General features: G+C 43.9%; 1 protein-coding gene across 5 annotated transcripts in view; it reads left to right on the top strand.

Annotated features, from left to right (window-relative positions):
* Positions 1–15,934, top strand: part of GAS7 (growth arrest specific 7) — a 158,109-nt gene that overhangs the window by 72,675 nt on the left and 69,500 nt on the right. For 3 of the 5 annotated variants that reach the window (XM_040436067.1, XM_040436064.1, XM_040436062.1), the window contains one exon: positions 6,312–6,432. The exons of 1 other annotated variant lie outside the window; for it this stretch is intronic. In XM_040436067.1, coding sequence (XP_040292001.1) covers positions 6,312–6,432 — 121 coding nt within the window. The remainder of the gene's footprint in view (positions 1–6,311; positions 6,433–15,934) is intronic. One more of the 5 variants, XM_040436063.1, reaches the window with a different exon arrangement.

The following is a 15,934-nucleotide window of genomic DNA, read 5'->3' as shown; positions in this document are numbered from 1 at the left end:
CTGTGGAATAGAGACCTCAGGACGTGGTCACAGCAGGAACAGTGGACGGTTTCAAAAAGGGTTTAGACGAATTCTTAAAAGTAAAAAACGTAAATGCTTATGAAAACGTGTAGAAATCGGAGTCTCGCTTCCTTCTGGGATTCGCGTCCCCACCATGGTTGAACTTGATGGACGTATGTCTTTTTTCAACCGTATTAACTATGTAACTATGTAAGACTTCCATGATGGTTCGGCTCCGGGCATTACTGGCCCTCGGTGTTTTTGTCTGCTCCCTCTTGGGTGTTCCATCTTTTTCCAGACAATGGTGGGAGAATACATTTTTCATTACAGTGCTAAATGGTGGACATGGACATTTTCCCAGTTCTTGATGATGTAGAATTTTTGACTTCCCACATGATAAATTCTCGGCCACTCGATGCATTATATCAGGATAATGACCCACCACGAGGAAAGCTGATGCGGCTCCCGGACGATGCATTCGACCATGCAAGGACACCTTCAGATTTGTGTGCAGTAAATTGAGAGACCCACCTGGGGCTTTAGGACAGAATTCTGACTCTTAATTAATAAAGAGGCCTCCAAAAGGTCAGCGACTATGGGAACATTAGCGTCCATGCATAATGAGCTGTGACGAATCCTGCCACTGCTCGAATCCTGCCGCAAGCGAAGCGGCAACCATCGTTTTAACCTTTTCATTCCTAAATCTTGGTGGAAATGCAAGAATTCTGTCATGGGGGGGTTCTTATTTCATAGCCTCGATTGCTCCATGTGCCGCCATCAGTATGTTACCATCAGAGCACTACTGAAGCTCAGACTAAACAAACCTTCTTCATTAAAGGTCACTGAGGTTTGGATCTGTCCATCTCCTTCTACTCCTCCTGTGCACTGAAGAACTCTATCTCCGAAAACTTCCCACCATCGTGGTCCAGAGTAGATTTTCCTTCTAGTGTTTTTTCTTGTTTAGAGTCAGTGTGGGATACTGTAGCGTACAGACATCTGGCTCATGTCAGGACCTCCTGTAGTGTGAGATTCAACTTCTGGAACGGCTAAGACAACGTGCTATAAATGATAGTCTGAGGCCGCGGCACCACATCCATGCCAACACCCCATCAGTGATCGTCACGAGGTCTGGACTCTCTCCAGCTCACCATTGTCTACTTTCCTTGTAGTAGCCCAGGAGACCTCATTAGACGTTCTCTACCCTCCAAATCACCCTTTCATCCACCTCTTCCCTCCGAGACACATGGGTCTAATCTGGAGTTTGGCATCCCGCTTGCGTTGTCTGGCAGAGGTCTTAAGGATTGAGAAGATGACTGTGTCTTGTTTGTTTCTTCTTGCTCGTGTCGGAGTGAGCATGGTTTGTTGTAGGCTTGATTGTGGGACCTGAAGATGAGCCAAGTTGTACACAGTGGGGGAAATGTTTGGTAGCATCCCCCCCACGTTAACACCATTGTATGTGAAATGTAGAGACTTCCATCAACGTATTCTCCTAAAGCTGAGGTACCAAGAACCCTAGGAAGCCATGGATCAGAAAAGATGGCTGCCAGGGTAATAAACCTCCCCCAGACCTGTACGTGGAGCGATCTCAGAGTTGGGCCTGAAATCTGCTGCCAAGTCTTCTTCTACAATGTGACTTACCTTGATCTCCCTTCCTAACAGTTGTAACCATGGAGACCAAACTGTGGTTGTCATGGTGGGAATTTCTAGGCTCTATGATTTAATTATGGCGCTGTCGCCAGTGTGTTTCTGAGGTTTTGCATAAATTTTCCGTCTATGATGATTTTTGAAAATTTTCCTTTTTGTGCATTTTTTATTTTATTTTTTTCAAGATTGTCAGAAGTCTTTGGAGGCGCAAAAGGCTGTGTTTGAGGTGCTGCTCCCTCTGCTGAACAGAGTGACTCTCGTCACTTTACATTTTGGCGTAGCCGGCAGGATGATAGAACCCTTGGCAGGTGGCGGAGCAGCACCAACAAAAAGTTCTTTGGCCGCTCCTCGTGTCGCAGACCATAGAGGGCGACGCTTAATAAACCAGGGGGAGGCGGAAGTGGTGGGGAGCACACCCACCCTAAAAGCAGCCTTGCTCCTCTTGATGACCCGGGTGGTGTGTGCCACCTTACGCAGGTCTTGCCTACAACTGATACGTGGCAAAATTGCCCAAAATGACATTGTTTTAACAATGGGCGTCCAGACGTCTGAAATTCCGTATGTCAATCGTCGAAACCTGATAGTCTAGGTTTCTGCTGGCGCCAAACTATTGGAATTTACTGTATGACCATATCATCAGACTTTACGTGCAGCTTACTGACATTGAGATGATTTTTCACACTTCTTGCCTGTTTTTATCCCCCCCCCGCATTTTCGGGATCTCCGTCTCCAACCTCTTTCCGTGGAGACTTCACTGTCCGTCAGCCTTTACAACCGGGGAAGTCTTTGATCCAGACATAAAAAGCTTCCCCCGGGCGCACGCCATCGCATGCGTCGTATTCTATTGTTTGTGAGCGCCGCTCGCTCTCGCTAAACCGCAGCAGATCTGTTAATGAGCGATATCAAAAGATTCCAGCCTGAAACGCGCGGTGAGTACGGCCGTTGTCATGGAGACCTACACATATATCTGCATAGAGACATAATACTGTGTACAGTCACCAGGAAATGGCTGAACGGAAACCTCAGCCCCTGCGCCGGCCCTTTAATAGCCTCTTGTGTAGATACGAGATAAAAGCCGCCGTGAGCGCGCTGAACGGGTTTGTCACTCAGAGATCTACATTCCGGAAAGTTACACCCCCCTGCACCATCTCTCTTCATGTGTCAGTCTTCACTGCACCTCTGGAATTTTATTCAAACACCCAAAAGTGGGATACAGGACTCTGAAGTGCATACCATTGTAGGAATGCACAAGGACTGATTTTTAGAAAAGTGGGTGTGGCTATGCAAATTAGTGTGTAGCTCAGCTTTGATGATGTCGCTCCAAATAATAATGCAGATTTAGCGATTTCTCCAACTCTTATTTTAGTGCCAGTCTTTACTGCACTGTTCGCATTTTATTCACAAGCCAGAAATAGGGCTTTAGGTTCCTGCAGTGTACGGCAATGTGGAAATGCACTAAAAATAGGGGTATAGTAACGGTAGGATTAATACTGCAGACTTTAGTATAGTGGGCGGAGCCATACAAATCATTATTTATATTGGTGCCGCATACTGCATGGGTGCAGTCCAGGAGCCTCCCCGTGGTCAGCTGATTATGGGATAGTGACCATGGTTTCCCCTGTTCAGGCCCCTCCTAGTGGGGACTACCAACGCCACCGTCACCATTTTTTCTTAAAGTGGAACACACAACATAAATCAGGCCGTGGTGCACATCTGTCCTTTTAATGATTGTGATGACTGTTTATGGAGATGTCCTTTAAGGGAGAGAGCGAGTGGGTGGGGCTTAATATTGACAGGCGGGGCTAAAATAAGGGGAGTGGTATTAATATCTAAAATTTCTATACAGTGGTGCCATGCTCCTATAGGATAGTCTGAATTCTATAGGGAGCCCTCTGTTTGGCCACACCCAACGTATTTTACATAAAGGGGCGGGTGTATGCTAATATGCATTAGAAGGGGCAGAAGGGAACGCTTCTCTGTGATCCACTGCTCATGTCTGGCGTCTGACTTTTCCCCTTTCGCTCTGTCATCCTCCCACGTTTGGTATTTCTGACGGTTTCCTTTTGTCACCGCCGTTCGCCAGCAGCGAGGAAGTTCCCGCTTCTCTGGTGTCAATTAACGAGTTTTGTTACTGTTTGATTTATCTTTTGACATTTCCTTCTGCTTTTTTATCTCAGCCAAAAAAGATTTTAGCAGAAGATCCGAGCCCCCCCCCCCCCTCTGAATTAACTTTAACCCTTTTACTATAAAGTTCCACATTTAAAGGACAACTCCTGTTTTTGATAATTCAACCTGGAGGATGCTCTACTAGTCTTACTCAATGAGGGTATTGATCTGTTTTTTTCTGCTGGGAAGCCGCTGTCTTCTAGGAGTCGCACCCAGTTTCCAGCACTGTCCCCGGAGTTATAGGAATGTAAAGGAAATGAAAAGTCACAGAAATGTTGTTTTATCAATTTTTGCACCATCACATTTTTTTATTGTTGTTGAGCTAGGGCTCATGCACATAAACGTATTTCCATTCTGTGTCCGTTCCGTTTTTTTGCAGACCGTATATGGAACCATTCATTTCAATGGGTCGGCAAAAAAAAGGAAGGTACTGCGTGTGCATTCCGCAAAAAAATAGAACATGTCCTATTATTGTCCACATTACGGACAAGGATAGGACTGTTCTATTAGGGGTCGGCTGTTCTGTTCCGCAAAAAACATACGGCCTTGTGCATGAGGACTTACATAGTGGAAGGAGCAGGGTCCCAGCAGCACAGAGGATTTCAGGAGAGGAGTGTGCTGATCTTGTGGAGGTCATAGGATGAGAGTTACATAGTGGTAGAAGCAGGGTCCCAGCAGCACAGAGCATTTCAGGAGAGGAGTGTGCTGATCCTGTGGAGGTCACAGGCTGAGAGTTATATAGTGGAAGGAGCAGGGTTCTCCCAGCAGCACAGAGGATTTCAGGAGAGCAGTGTGCTGATCTTGTGGAGGTCACAGGATGAGAGTTACATAGAGGAAGGAGCAGAGTCCTCCCAGCAGCACAGATGATTTCAGGAGAGGAGTGTGCTGATCCTGTGGAGGTCACAGGCTGAGAGTTATATAGTGGAAGGAGCAGGGTTCTCCCAGCAGCACAGAGGATTTCAGGAGAGCAGTGTGCTGATCTTGTGGAGGTCACAGGCTGAGAGTTACATAGTGGAAGGAGCAGGGTCCTCCCAGCAGCACAGAGGATGTCAGGAGAGCAGTGTGCTGATCTTGTGGAGGTCACAGGCTGAGAGTTACATAGTGGAAGGAGCAGGGTCCTCCCAGCAGCACAGAGTATGTTTTGCCCAGTGGCTTGCCCGTCAGTCCAGGTCCTGTATTGTGGAGGTGTTTGCGGAGTATCAGACAGGCCTGGAATCGGGGATATGTCAGGAATGTGCTCACATCACACACAATCCTGCATTGTATTCCGGAGAGAATGGGGCCATTGTGCCGGATTCCTGCTCTGCTGGGCGGATGGGAACAAAGTCCGGGCAGCCACATACCACGGGAGAGAAGGCGGCCACTAATTAGTGAGAGGATTGGACAGAAGTAATTATAATGTACAAATTAGTGCGGAGAAAGTACATGGTTCTCACTGTGAGAGTCTGTCTATCTATCTATCTATCTATCTATCTATCTATCTATCTATCTATCTATCTATCTGTCTGTCAGTCATCATCTATCTGTTCTATTACTATAACATTTTCTGTAATGACACCAGTGCCCCCTATGGGGGACAAAAGAAAAAGCAGGAAAAACTTAAACCTTTAATTAGAAAGTCTTAGGGTTGAGGAGAAAACCTTTCGCCACTTGTCCGGTGAGGAGACGAGCTGTGCACCACAGAGCTGACAAGCTGCGGATTCCAGGCTGCCGCTGCCGAAAGAGGCACGGACCTCGTCATCTCACCCGGAACAGATCCCCACCCCAGATCTTCTCTGCCTCGGAACGGTCCGTTTATATGCATTGTATAAGGTGCAGATCCAACCAGAGCGCTGCGAACACCTGGTGCCAGGTCTGTGGGATCCCGGGGGCTCCACTCCACAGAAGACGGGCGTGGAACGGGTCCAAGCGTCATGGAAAGAGGGTAGGGGTAGCGGTCACATCTGGAGCATGAGGGGCCCCACAAGGGCCCTCACCTGCCAGGCTCCATTTCTAATATTGAGCAGTATTTTCCCAGATTTTACGCTGGGGCTGAATATATTTAGTGGTCTACAAGTTGAAGGAGGTTCTGTAGCTGTCAGAAACGACAACATGAAAGGCATGATGAGAGTTGTAGTGCCACTCCAGTTGATGTCTACTAGTAACTAGTCTACTAGTCGCCTTTTTAATTGGTGATTAGTTTCCAGCATCTGCGGTTTCTGGTTGTCAGGATGGTCACATGACCACAGGAAATGTTTACCACGGCAGCAATAAAAAGATAACGTTATCTGGCCGAGCAATGTGATTGGAAAGTTCTGAGGCCGAGCACTTATCAGAAAATATAAGATCAGATGACGCCGAGGCTTTAAAGGGGAAGTCCATGAAAATAATAATGACCTAATCACCCAAACTTTAATATTATTTTCCATGATTCCATTATTTTTGTAAAAATTCTGCCTTTATTTTTCTGTAGAATTTCATATCAGTTTAAATAATTCAGCTTTTTCTGTTTTTGTCCACAGAAACCAGGTATGATGAACCCACAGAGAATAGAAGATTCAAGCCATGGTCCTCTACCCCAGGGCTGGCAGTGTTATATGTCTCCACAGGGTCGTAGGTACTATGTGAACACCAACACAAATGGTAGGTATATACAGAGTGTACTCGTTCAAGATCTAGTATAATGCTGCTCCTATGTACGAGGATATAACTACTATAATACTGCTCCTGTGTACAAGAATATAACTACTATAATACTGCCTCCTATGTACAAGAATATAACTACTATAATACTGCTCCTATGTACAAGAATATAACTACTATAATACTGCCTCCTATGTACAAGAATATAACTACTATAATACTACTCCTATGTACAAGAATATAACTACTATAATACTGCTCCTATGTACAAGAATATAACTACTATAATGCTGCTCCTATGTACAAGAATATAACTACTATAATACTGCCTCCTATGTACAAGAATATAACTACTATAATACTGCTCCTATGTACAGGAATATAACTACTATAATAATGCTCCTATGTACAAGAATATAACTACTATAATACTGCCTCCTATGTACAAGAATATAACTACTATAATACTGCTCCTATGTACAGGAATATAACTACTATAATACTGCTCCTATGTACAGGAATATAACTACTATAATACTGCTCCTATGTACAGGAATATAACTACTATAATACTGTTCCTATGTACAAGAATATAACTACTATAATACTGCTCCTATGTACAAGAATATAACTACTATAATACTGCTCCTATGTACAAGAATATAACTACTATAATACTGCCTCCTATGTACAAGAATATAACTACTATAATACTACTCCTATGTACAAGAATATAACTACTATAATACTGCTCCTATGTACAAGAATATAACTACTATAATACTGCCTCTTATGTACAGGAATATAACTACTATAATACTGCCTCCTATGTACAAGAATATAACTACTATAATACTGCCTCCTATGTACAAGAATATAACTACTATAATACTGCCTCCTATGTACAAGAATATAACTACTATAATACTGCCTCCTATGTACAAGAATATAACTACTATAATACTGGTCCTATGTACAAGAATATAACTACTATAATACTGCTCCTATGTACAGGAATATAACTACTATAATACTGCTCCTATGTACAAGAATATAACTACTATAATGCTTCTCCTATGTACAAGAATATAACTACTATAATACTGCTCCTATGTACAAGAATATAACTACTATAATACTGCCTCCTATGTACAAGAATATAACTACTATAATGCTTCTCCTATGTACAAGAATATAACTACTATAATACTGCCTCCTATGTACAAGAATATAACTACTATAATACCGCTCCTATGTACAAGAATATAACTACTATAATACTGCCTCCTATGTACAAGAATATAACTACTATAATACTGCTTCCTATGTACAGGAATATAACTACTATAATACTGCTCCTATGTACAAGAATATAACTACTATAATACTGCCTCCTGTGTACAAGAATATAACTACTATAATACTGCTCCTATGTACAAGAATATAACTACTATAATACTGTCTCCTATGTACAAGAATATAACTACTATAATACTGTCTCCTATGTACAAGAATATAACTACTATAATACTGCCTCCTGTGTACAAGAATATAACTACTATAATGCTGCCTCCTATGTAAAAGAATATAACTACTATAATACTGCTCCTATGTACAAGAATATAACTACTATAATACTGCCTCCTATGTACAAGAATATAACTGCTATAATACTGCCTCCTATGTACAAGACTATAACTACTATAATACTGCTCCTATGTACAAGAATATAACTACTATAATACTGCCTCCTATGTACAAGAATATAACTGCTATAATACTGCCTCCTATGTTAATCTGTGATGCTGGTGTCCTTTTTCTGCTGCTTCACCATTCTGAAGCAGCAGAAGGCGACCCCCTCCATTTTTATGGCGGTCGGCCTTGGTGTTTTACGTGTCTTCTGCCGGCTGCAACCTGCATGTGCTGGTTAAAGCCTTTTCTGTAGGCCTGACAGGTCGTCGCTGAATCTATAACGCACCTTCCTCAGTTGGAGTGTGCATGAGCTTTAGGTTCGTAGTTTACTAGCTATCCGGTGAAGGTGCATTATTCTGTCTGACTGCCCTTGTTCCGAACCGCTGCTTGATACCAGCTCTGATTCTCTGTTCCTTGCCCTGATCTTGGTCCGTTTCTCGTATTGATCCATTGCCACCTGCCCTAACCTTAGAATAGTCTCACAGATACGTTTGGACACTGCCTGCTCTGACCTGAGTATGTCCCCTGACTATGAATTTTGCCTGATCGCTCAGCGATTCGCACTCGTACCCCTGTCCTTTGTGCGTCAGCTGCCCACTACACTGGGACTATCTTAAGAGGTAGCGACCTTGTGGCTCACCTGCGAAAACCAGGACCGGTTAGTTCACACCCACTGCCCATTAGACCGTGAATTATTAGATGTTTGTGGATTGTTCTCTAGTTGTCCTCTTCTGTTTTTCATTTTCATACTTTTTGGGATTTAGATGATTTGCTTTGGGAAGGACTTGAGAATTCACGTCTTGTTGTAGTGATGGACGTGTAGATTTTTGGTATTTTTAGGGCATGTGACTGTGTGATGTATCTTTTGATTGGATGTTGGGGGTCCGGGTTTCCTCCGCTGGTGCTCATTTCCCCGGGGTTATTTTTAGTGTTTATGATGTCTCCAGTCTATAAGTGGCAGCACTGGTATGTCTTCAGGTTCATTTCAGTCATCCTGACAACCCTTCTGGGTACACTACCCCCCTACAACCCTCTCTAACAGCTGGCTCGGTGCTTCCTCCTATTCCTGCCGCCTTTAGATCACGCAGATTTTCTTTCTTGAGGTCCCTTCCTGACCTTTGTAGTATCTGTGGCCCTATACTGGCTTTGGGCCTTTACTTAGATCCTTTTTTTTGTATCTATTTATTATCTCTTTTTATGTGGAGTTTAATGCTTCTGATGAACCACATCTAGTTCAAGTTTCACTGGAGGCCTAGCAGCCATGTGTCGACCTATGTTGAGCAGATGCTGCCACCTCCGTGACCTCGCTGCTGTGAGATGACGAGATGAATGTTGTTGTCAGCCTTTCCCTCGGAGCTGCGCTCCTGTGATGATTGAAGGCGCGTTTCACATTCAAGAGATTATTATTTTTTTCCTCTTGTCATCAGCACCTGGTCTTTTTATATGAGCCGTGAAACTCGCTCAGTCTTAGTGATTCCAAGGAAACCTGATGTGAGGAGGTCGGATACCAGGGAAGGGGGGTCGTAGGCTAAACATGGCCCAAAGGGCTTTGTCTTGGCACATGATATGTGATAAAAGGAAGACCGGCTGCAGTCCCTCCCCAGACCACTAGGTGTCGCTGCACATTGTGCACCTCTAGTACTGCTGCATTGTAATTTATGTACTATACAGGTCAGGAATGGCGTATACGACGCAGAACTTTGATACTATTCGCAGTGTGCCGGTGTCTTCACATCTGCTGTGGCGTTTTTTCAAATGATTTTGGTGAATTATTGAAAGTCTGTTTAAAAAATCCAGCAGCGCAATCAGCAGAACGTTGTCTTATTCCTGTGTGTAAGTGCTGCATGATTAATCCCGGAGAGAGCGGCGGCTTTATTATCCGAAACGCGACATCTGTATCACATTCAAGTGCCGTCAGTGATTCCGGGGCAAAGGCTCCGCTTCTCAAGTGTCTCCAGCTGAGGAAATTGCCGAGGCTGAGGTTTCAAAGAAACACAAAAACACTCGACTTCCTGGGCCTAGCAAAGAGAAAATTCTACAGAGGGAGATGACCCACCCCCGGGAGGGGGGGGGGGGCCCAGGGGTAGCTCTGGGGCCCCCACCCCCGGGAGGGGGGGGGGGCCCAGGGGTAGCTCTGGGGCCAGGCTACCACTCATTGGGGCTGCGTGTGCAGTGAATGATGAGATCTCGGCTGACAGCAGCAGTTATATGAGCGCAGCTCTGGATGTGACTGAAGTACCTCTGCCTCGACCTACTGTGTCATATATTTTGGAATAAGATAACCTCGATAACCAGTTTATCAAAATGCAGCCAAGTCATAGAGGCAACCTCTACTGTTTCTAAGAGGCCCTTAACTCGAGGGGCCCCAGTTCAATTTGCCCTTTTTATATTACTACTCATCAATGATCTGAGCATGGGCGGAGCCTCAGAATGTTTACCGCCCCTGAGGATCCTGAGATTGGAAGGAGGAGTGGAAAACAGACACGCCCCCTCGTAGAGGGATAAGGAGGGAGTTGTGGTGGAATGAACCATTTCCAAAGCGAGGAAAGGGGAGCATTATACTTCTAGTTTTTCAATTGTTTACTCTTCATTCCACTGTAGGTGACTTAAAGGGCAACTCCACACAGAAGGTCCTCCTTGTAAATGTGACCGATATTTTTTTTACAGTAAATTCCGGAGAAGAGATTTGTACGATCTCTGGTGATAGTTACATAAGCGCCATCCTCAGTTCTCACCGTTGGGGCTTATTCACTTGTTGCGGTTTTTGATGCAGCTTCGGAGAAATGACTGCAGCTTGTGAATATAGGCTTAGCGGTGTTGCGGTATTTAGAAGACGATTCTCTGCTAGGGGTGGAACTTTCTAAATATTCCTGTCTGCTCTGGGGATACGGGGGGGTATTAGCCCGGTCGGATGGATTTAGTGAGAAGAGCGCACGGATCAGCCTTTAATTCTGTCTTTGAAGTCCAAAACAGATCCTCTGCCAAATCAGGTCAGAGACGCTCTGTGAAAGCGAGAAAAATAAGGGCGACCTGAGGAAAGTGAGCGCCAGTCATTAAAGGGGAACTCCAGCTAGAGTCATTATCTCTGACGTGATAAGCAGACAGCAGCCATAATGGTTCTCACCTACTGGACACAGCACACTCTGACTGAATCCCAGCCAAGAGTGGCGGTACTATATATCGTCTAGGCCAGGCACTGGGCATACTGGGAATATAAAGATTAGACTAATGTGAACAGAGACAGATTATAGCGTGGGCAAAAGAATCCTTTCCCTGAATCCTCCATTACCCCATCCCCAAATATGTGGCCCACCGTAAATCTACTTCACGGCACCAGCGGTAGTATGAATCAGGCATTGGATAATGTGGGCATTGTAGTGGTTGCTGTATAGCAGTATATTATTTGGCACTGTATAGCGTTGTACTGGTATTGTATGATAGCACAGCATTGTAGTGGTGCTGTATAACAAGGGTATTATTGGGCACAGTATGGCGGTACAGTACCGTATTATAAAGACGTGTTGGGGCAGTGCTAGTCTTCATTCTATTCTTTGTATAAATTGGATGGGTGCAAGGGGGTTTGTTGGGTCACACAAGGGGACATACAAGGACTATGGGGGCATACAGTGGGACACAGGGACTATGAGGACATACAGGAACTTGAAAGCATACAATGACTATAGGCATATAGAAGGCCTATGGGGCACACAAGCACTATCTGGTATAAAGGGTTATGGGGTCATACAAGGACTATAAGGACATAGAAGGACTACAGTGGCATACATTACAGGAGCATAAATGGACTATGTTGGCATACAAGGACTGTCATCCAGCATGGGTCATCAAGGACTGAAAGAAGGTTGTAGTGATGGCATTACAGGGCCCCTGTACAACGGCCGGGGGGGAGCCGACCTAGCTCTGTTTCATTTACTGTCCTTATGCCATGGCTGACAATATACCTCAACATGATGAGGGGCCCAGTCTGATGTTTTGGGTCCCCCTCTGACTGCTACCTTTTATGGAGTGCTATCTGTCCAGTCCTGACAGTTGCATCAAGAAAACTGTACATTTTACCCCCCCCCCCCCCAGGCAGGAGAGACACCAAACTCTTCCGCCTCACCTGCCTCTTCTGCCTCTTCCGCCTCACCTGCCTCTCCTGCTTCTCCTGCCTCTCCTGCTTCTCCTGCCTCTCCTGCTTCTCCTGCCTCTTTTGCCCCTTCCGCCTCTCCTGCCCCTTCCGCCTCTCCTGCCCCTTCCGCCTCTCCTGCCCCTTCCGCCTCTCCTGCCCCTTCCGCCTCTCCTGCCCCTTCCGCCTCTCCTGCCTCTCCCGCCTCTCCTGCCTCTCCCGCCTCTCCTGCCTCTCCCGCCCCTTTTGCCTCTCCTGCCTCTCCCGCCCCTTTTGCCTCTCCTGCCTCTCCCGCCCCTTTTGCCTCTCCTGCCTCTCCCGCCCCTTTTGCCTCTCCTGCCTCTCCCGCCCCTTTTGCCTCTCCTGCCTCTCCCGCCCCTTTTGCCTCTCCTGCCTCTCCCGCCCCTTTTGCCTCTCCTGCCTCTCCCGCCCCTTTTGCCTCTCCTGCCTCTCCCGCCCCTTCTGCCTCTCCTGCCTCTCCCGCCCCTTCTGCCTCTCCCGCCCCTTCCGCCTCTCCCGCCCCTTCCGCCTCTCCTGCCCCTTCCGCCTCTCCTGCCCCTTCCGCCTCTCCTGCCCCTTCCGCCTCTCCTGCCCCTTCCGCCTCTCCCGCCCCTTTTGCCTCTCCCGCCCCTTTTGCCTCTTCCGCCCCTTTTGCCTCTCCCGCCTCTCCCGCCCCTTTTGCCTCTCCCGCCCCTTTTGCCTCTCCCGCCCCTTTTGCCTCTCCCGCCCCTTTTGCCTCTCCCGCCCCTTTTGCCTCTCCCGCCCCTTTTGCCTCTCCCGCCCCTTTTGCCTCTCCTGCCTTTTCTGCCTCCCAACACCCGAACCTCCTGGAGGCTGAAGTGTTTATTACTGCGGTTCTCAGGGGGTCCAGGAAAACGAGGTTTACCAAGAACATAACATCTGATTTTACAACCACTGAGACGATCTGCGACATGAGGGGGGAATCTGCCGCCTCCTGACGCTGCATTCTGCAAATAATCGTCACTTTACATATTCCTGGTGGAAACGAGCCAGGTCTAATCCAATGTAAGCAGAAGAATCCCAAAACCAGCAGAAAGAGACCCAAATGTGTTTCCTGTTACTTCTCACATTGTACACACTCCCTGTAATTTCTGCCATGTCGGGACTGTGGGCGGAGGGCGAGGCTCATGATAATGGCTTAACCCATTCATGGTGTGGAGAATGGAGGCAAAGAAAGTCTATGGGGGTCGTTTATTAAACCCTTTATCTGGCTGTGGATCTGCTGAAGTTATGAAGAGGCGCCGGCCTCTACATCTGGCGCCTCTACATCATTTTATACGCCAAAAACAGGTGTAGAAAATGATGAGACTGACCTGCCGGCCCCTCCCCTTGCTCCTCCACACCACGCCCACTCTTTTAGACCTGGTATGAGGGGGAAAAGTCGCAGATTGCGGCACTAATAACCTTATAGGCATATAACTGACCCCCTGTGTATTTAACAATTTAAATAACAGATGAAAATAATAGCACATCAACTGTACAGGAGTAAAACTACTCCTAAGAAGTATATAACTACTATAATACTGCCTCCTATGTACAAGAATATAACTACTATAATACTGCTCCTAGGTACAAGAATATAACTACTATAATACTGCCTCCTATGTACAAGAATATAACTACTATAATACTGCTCCTATGTACAAGAATATAACTACTATAATACTGCTCCTATGTACAAGAATATAACTACTGTAATACTGCATCCTATGTACAGGAATATAACTACTATAATACCGCCTCCTATGTACAAGAATATAACTACTATAATACTGCTCCTATGTACAAGAATATAACTACTATAATACTGCTCCTATGTACAAGAATATAACTACTATAATACTGCTCCTATGTACAAGAATATATCTACTATAATACTGCTCCTATGTACAAGAATATAACTACTATAATACTGCTCCTATGTGCAAGAATATAACTACTATAATGCTGCTCCTATGTACAAGAATATAACTACTATAATACTGCTCCTATGTACAAGAATATAACTACTATAATACTGCCTCCTATATACAAGAATATAACTACTATAATACTGCCTCCTATATACAAGACTATAACTACTATAATACTGCCTCCTATGTACAAGAATATAACTACTATAATACTGCTCCTATATACAAGAATATAACTACTATAATACTGCCTCCTATGTACAAGAATATAACTACTATAATACTGCTCCTATGTACAAGAATATAACTACTATAATACTGCCTCCTATGTACAAGAATATAACTACTATAATACTGCTCCTATGTACAAGAATATAACTACTATAATACTGCTCCTATGTACAAGAATATAACTACTATAATACTGCCTCCTATGTACAAGAATATTACTACTATAATACTGCTCCTATGTACAAGAATATAACTACTATAATACTGCTCCTATGTACAAGAATATAACTACTATAATACTGCCTCCTATGTACAAGAATATTACTACTATAATACTGCCTCCTATGTACAAGAATATAACTACTATAATACTGCTCCTATGTACAAGAATATAACTACTATAATACTGCTCCTATGTACAAGAATATAACTACTATAATACTGCCTTCTATGTACAAGAATATTACTACTATAATACTGCCTCCTATGTACAAGAATATAACTACTATAATACTGCCTCCTATGTACAAGAATATAACTACTATAATACTGCTCCTATGTACAAGAATATAACTACTATAATACTGCCTACTATGTACAAGAATATAACTACTATAATACTGCTCTTATGTACAAGAATATAACTACTATAATACTGCCCCTATGTACAAGAATATAACTACTATAATACTGCTCCTATGTACAAGAATATAACTACTATAATACCGTCTCCTATGTACAAGAATATAACTACTATAATACTGCTCCTATGTACAAGAATATAACTACTATAATACTGCTCCTATGTACAAGAATATAACTACTATAATACTGCTCCTATGTACAAGAATATAACTACTATAATACTGCTCCTATGTACAAGAATATAACTACTATAATACTGCCTTCTATGTACAAGAATATTACTACTATAATACTGCCTCCTATGTACAAGAATATAACTACTATAATACTGCCTCCTATGTACAAGAATATAACTACTATAATACTGCTCCTATGTACAAGAATATAACTACTATAATACTGCCTACTATGTACAAGAATATAACTACTATAATACTGCTCTTATGTACAAGAATATAACTACTATAATACTGCCCCTATGTACAAGAATATAACTACTATAATACTGCTCCTATGTACAAGAATATAACTACTATAATACCGTCTCCTATGTACAAGAATATAACTACTATAATACTGCTCCTATGTACAAGAATATAACTACTATAATACTGCTCCTATGTACAAGAATATAACTACTATAATACTGCTCCTATGTACAAGAATATAACTACTATAATACTGCCTCCTATGTACAAGAATATAACTACTATAATACTGCTCCTATGTACAAGAATATAACTACTATAATACTGCTCCTATGTACAAGAATATAACTACTATAATACTGCTCCTATGTACAAGAATATAACTACTATAATACTGCTCCTATGTACAAGAATATAACTACTATAATACTGCTCCTATGTACAAG

This window comes from Bufo bufo, chromosome 6, assembly GCF_905171765.1.
Source record: "Bufo bufo chromosome 6, aBufBuf1.1, whole genome shotgun sequence".
Classification (NCBI taxonomy): domain Eukaryota; kingdom Metazoa; phylum Chordata; class Amphibia; order Anura; family Bufonidae; genus Bufo; species Bufo bufo.
Note: the sequence above shows the minus strand (reverse complement) of the source record. Positions and strands in the feature narration are given on the sequence as shown.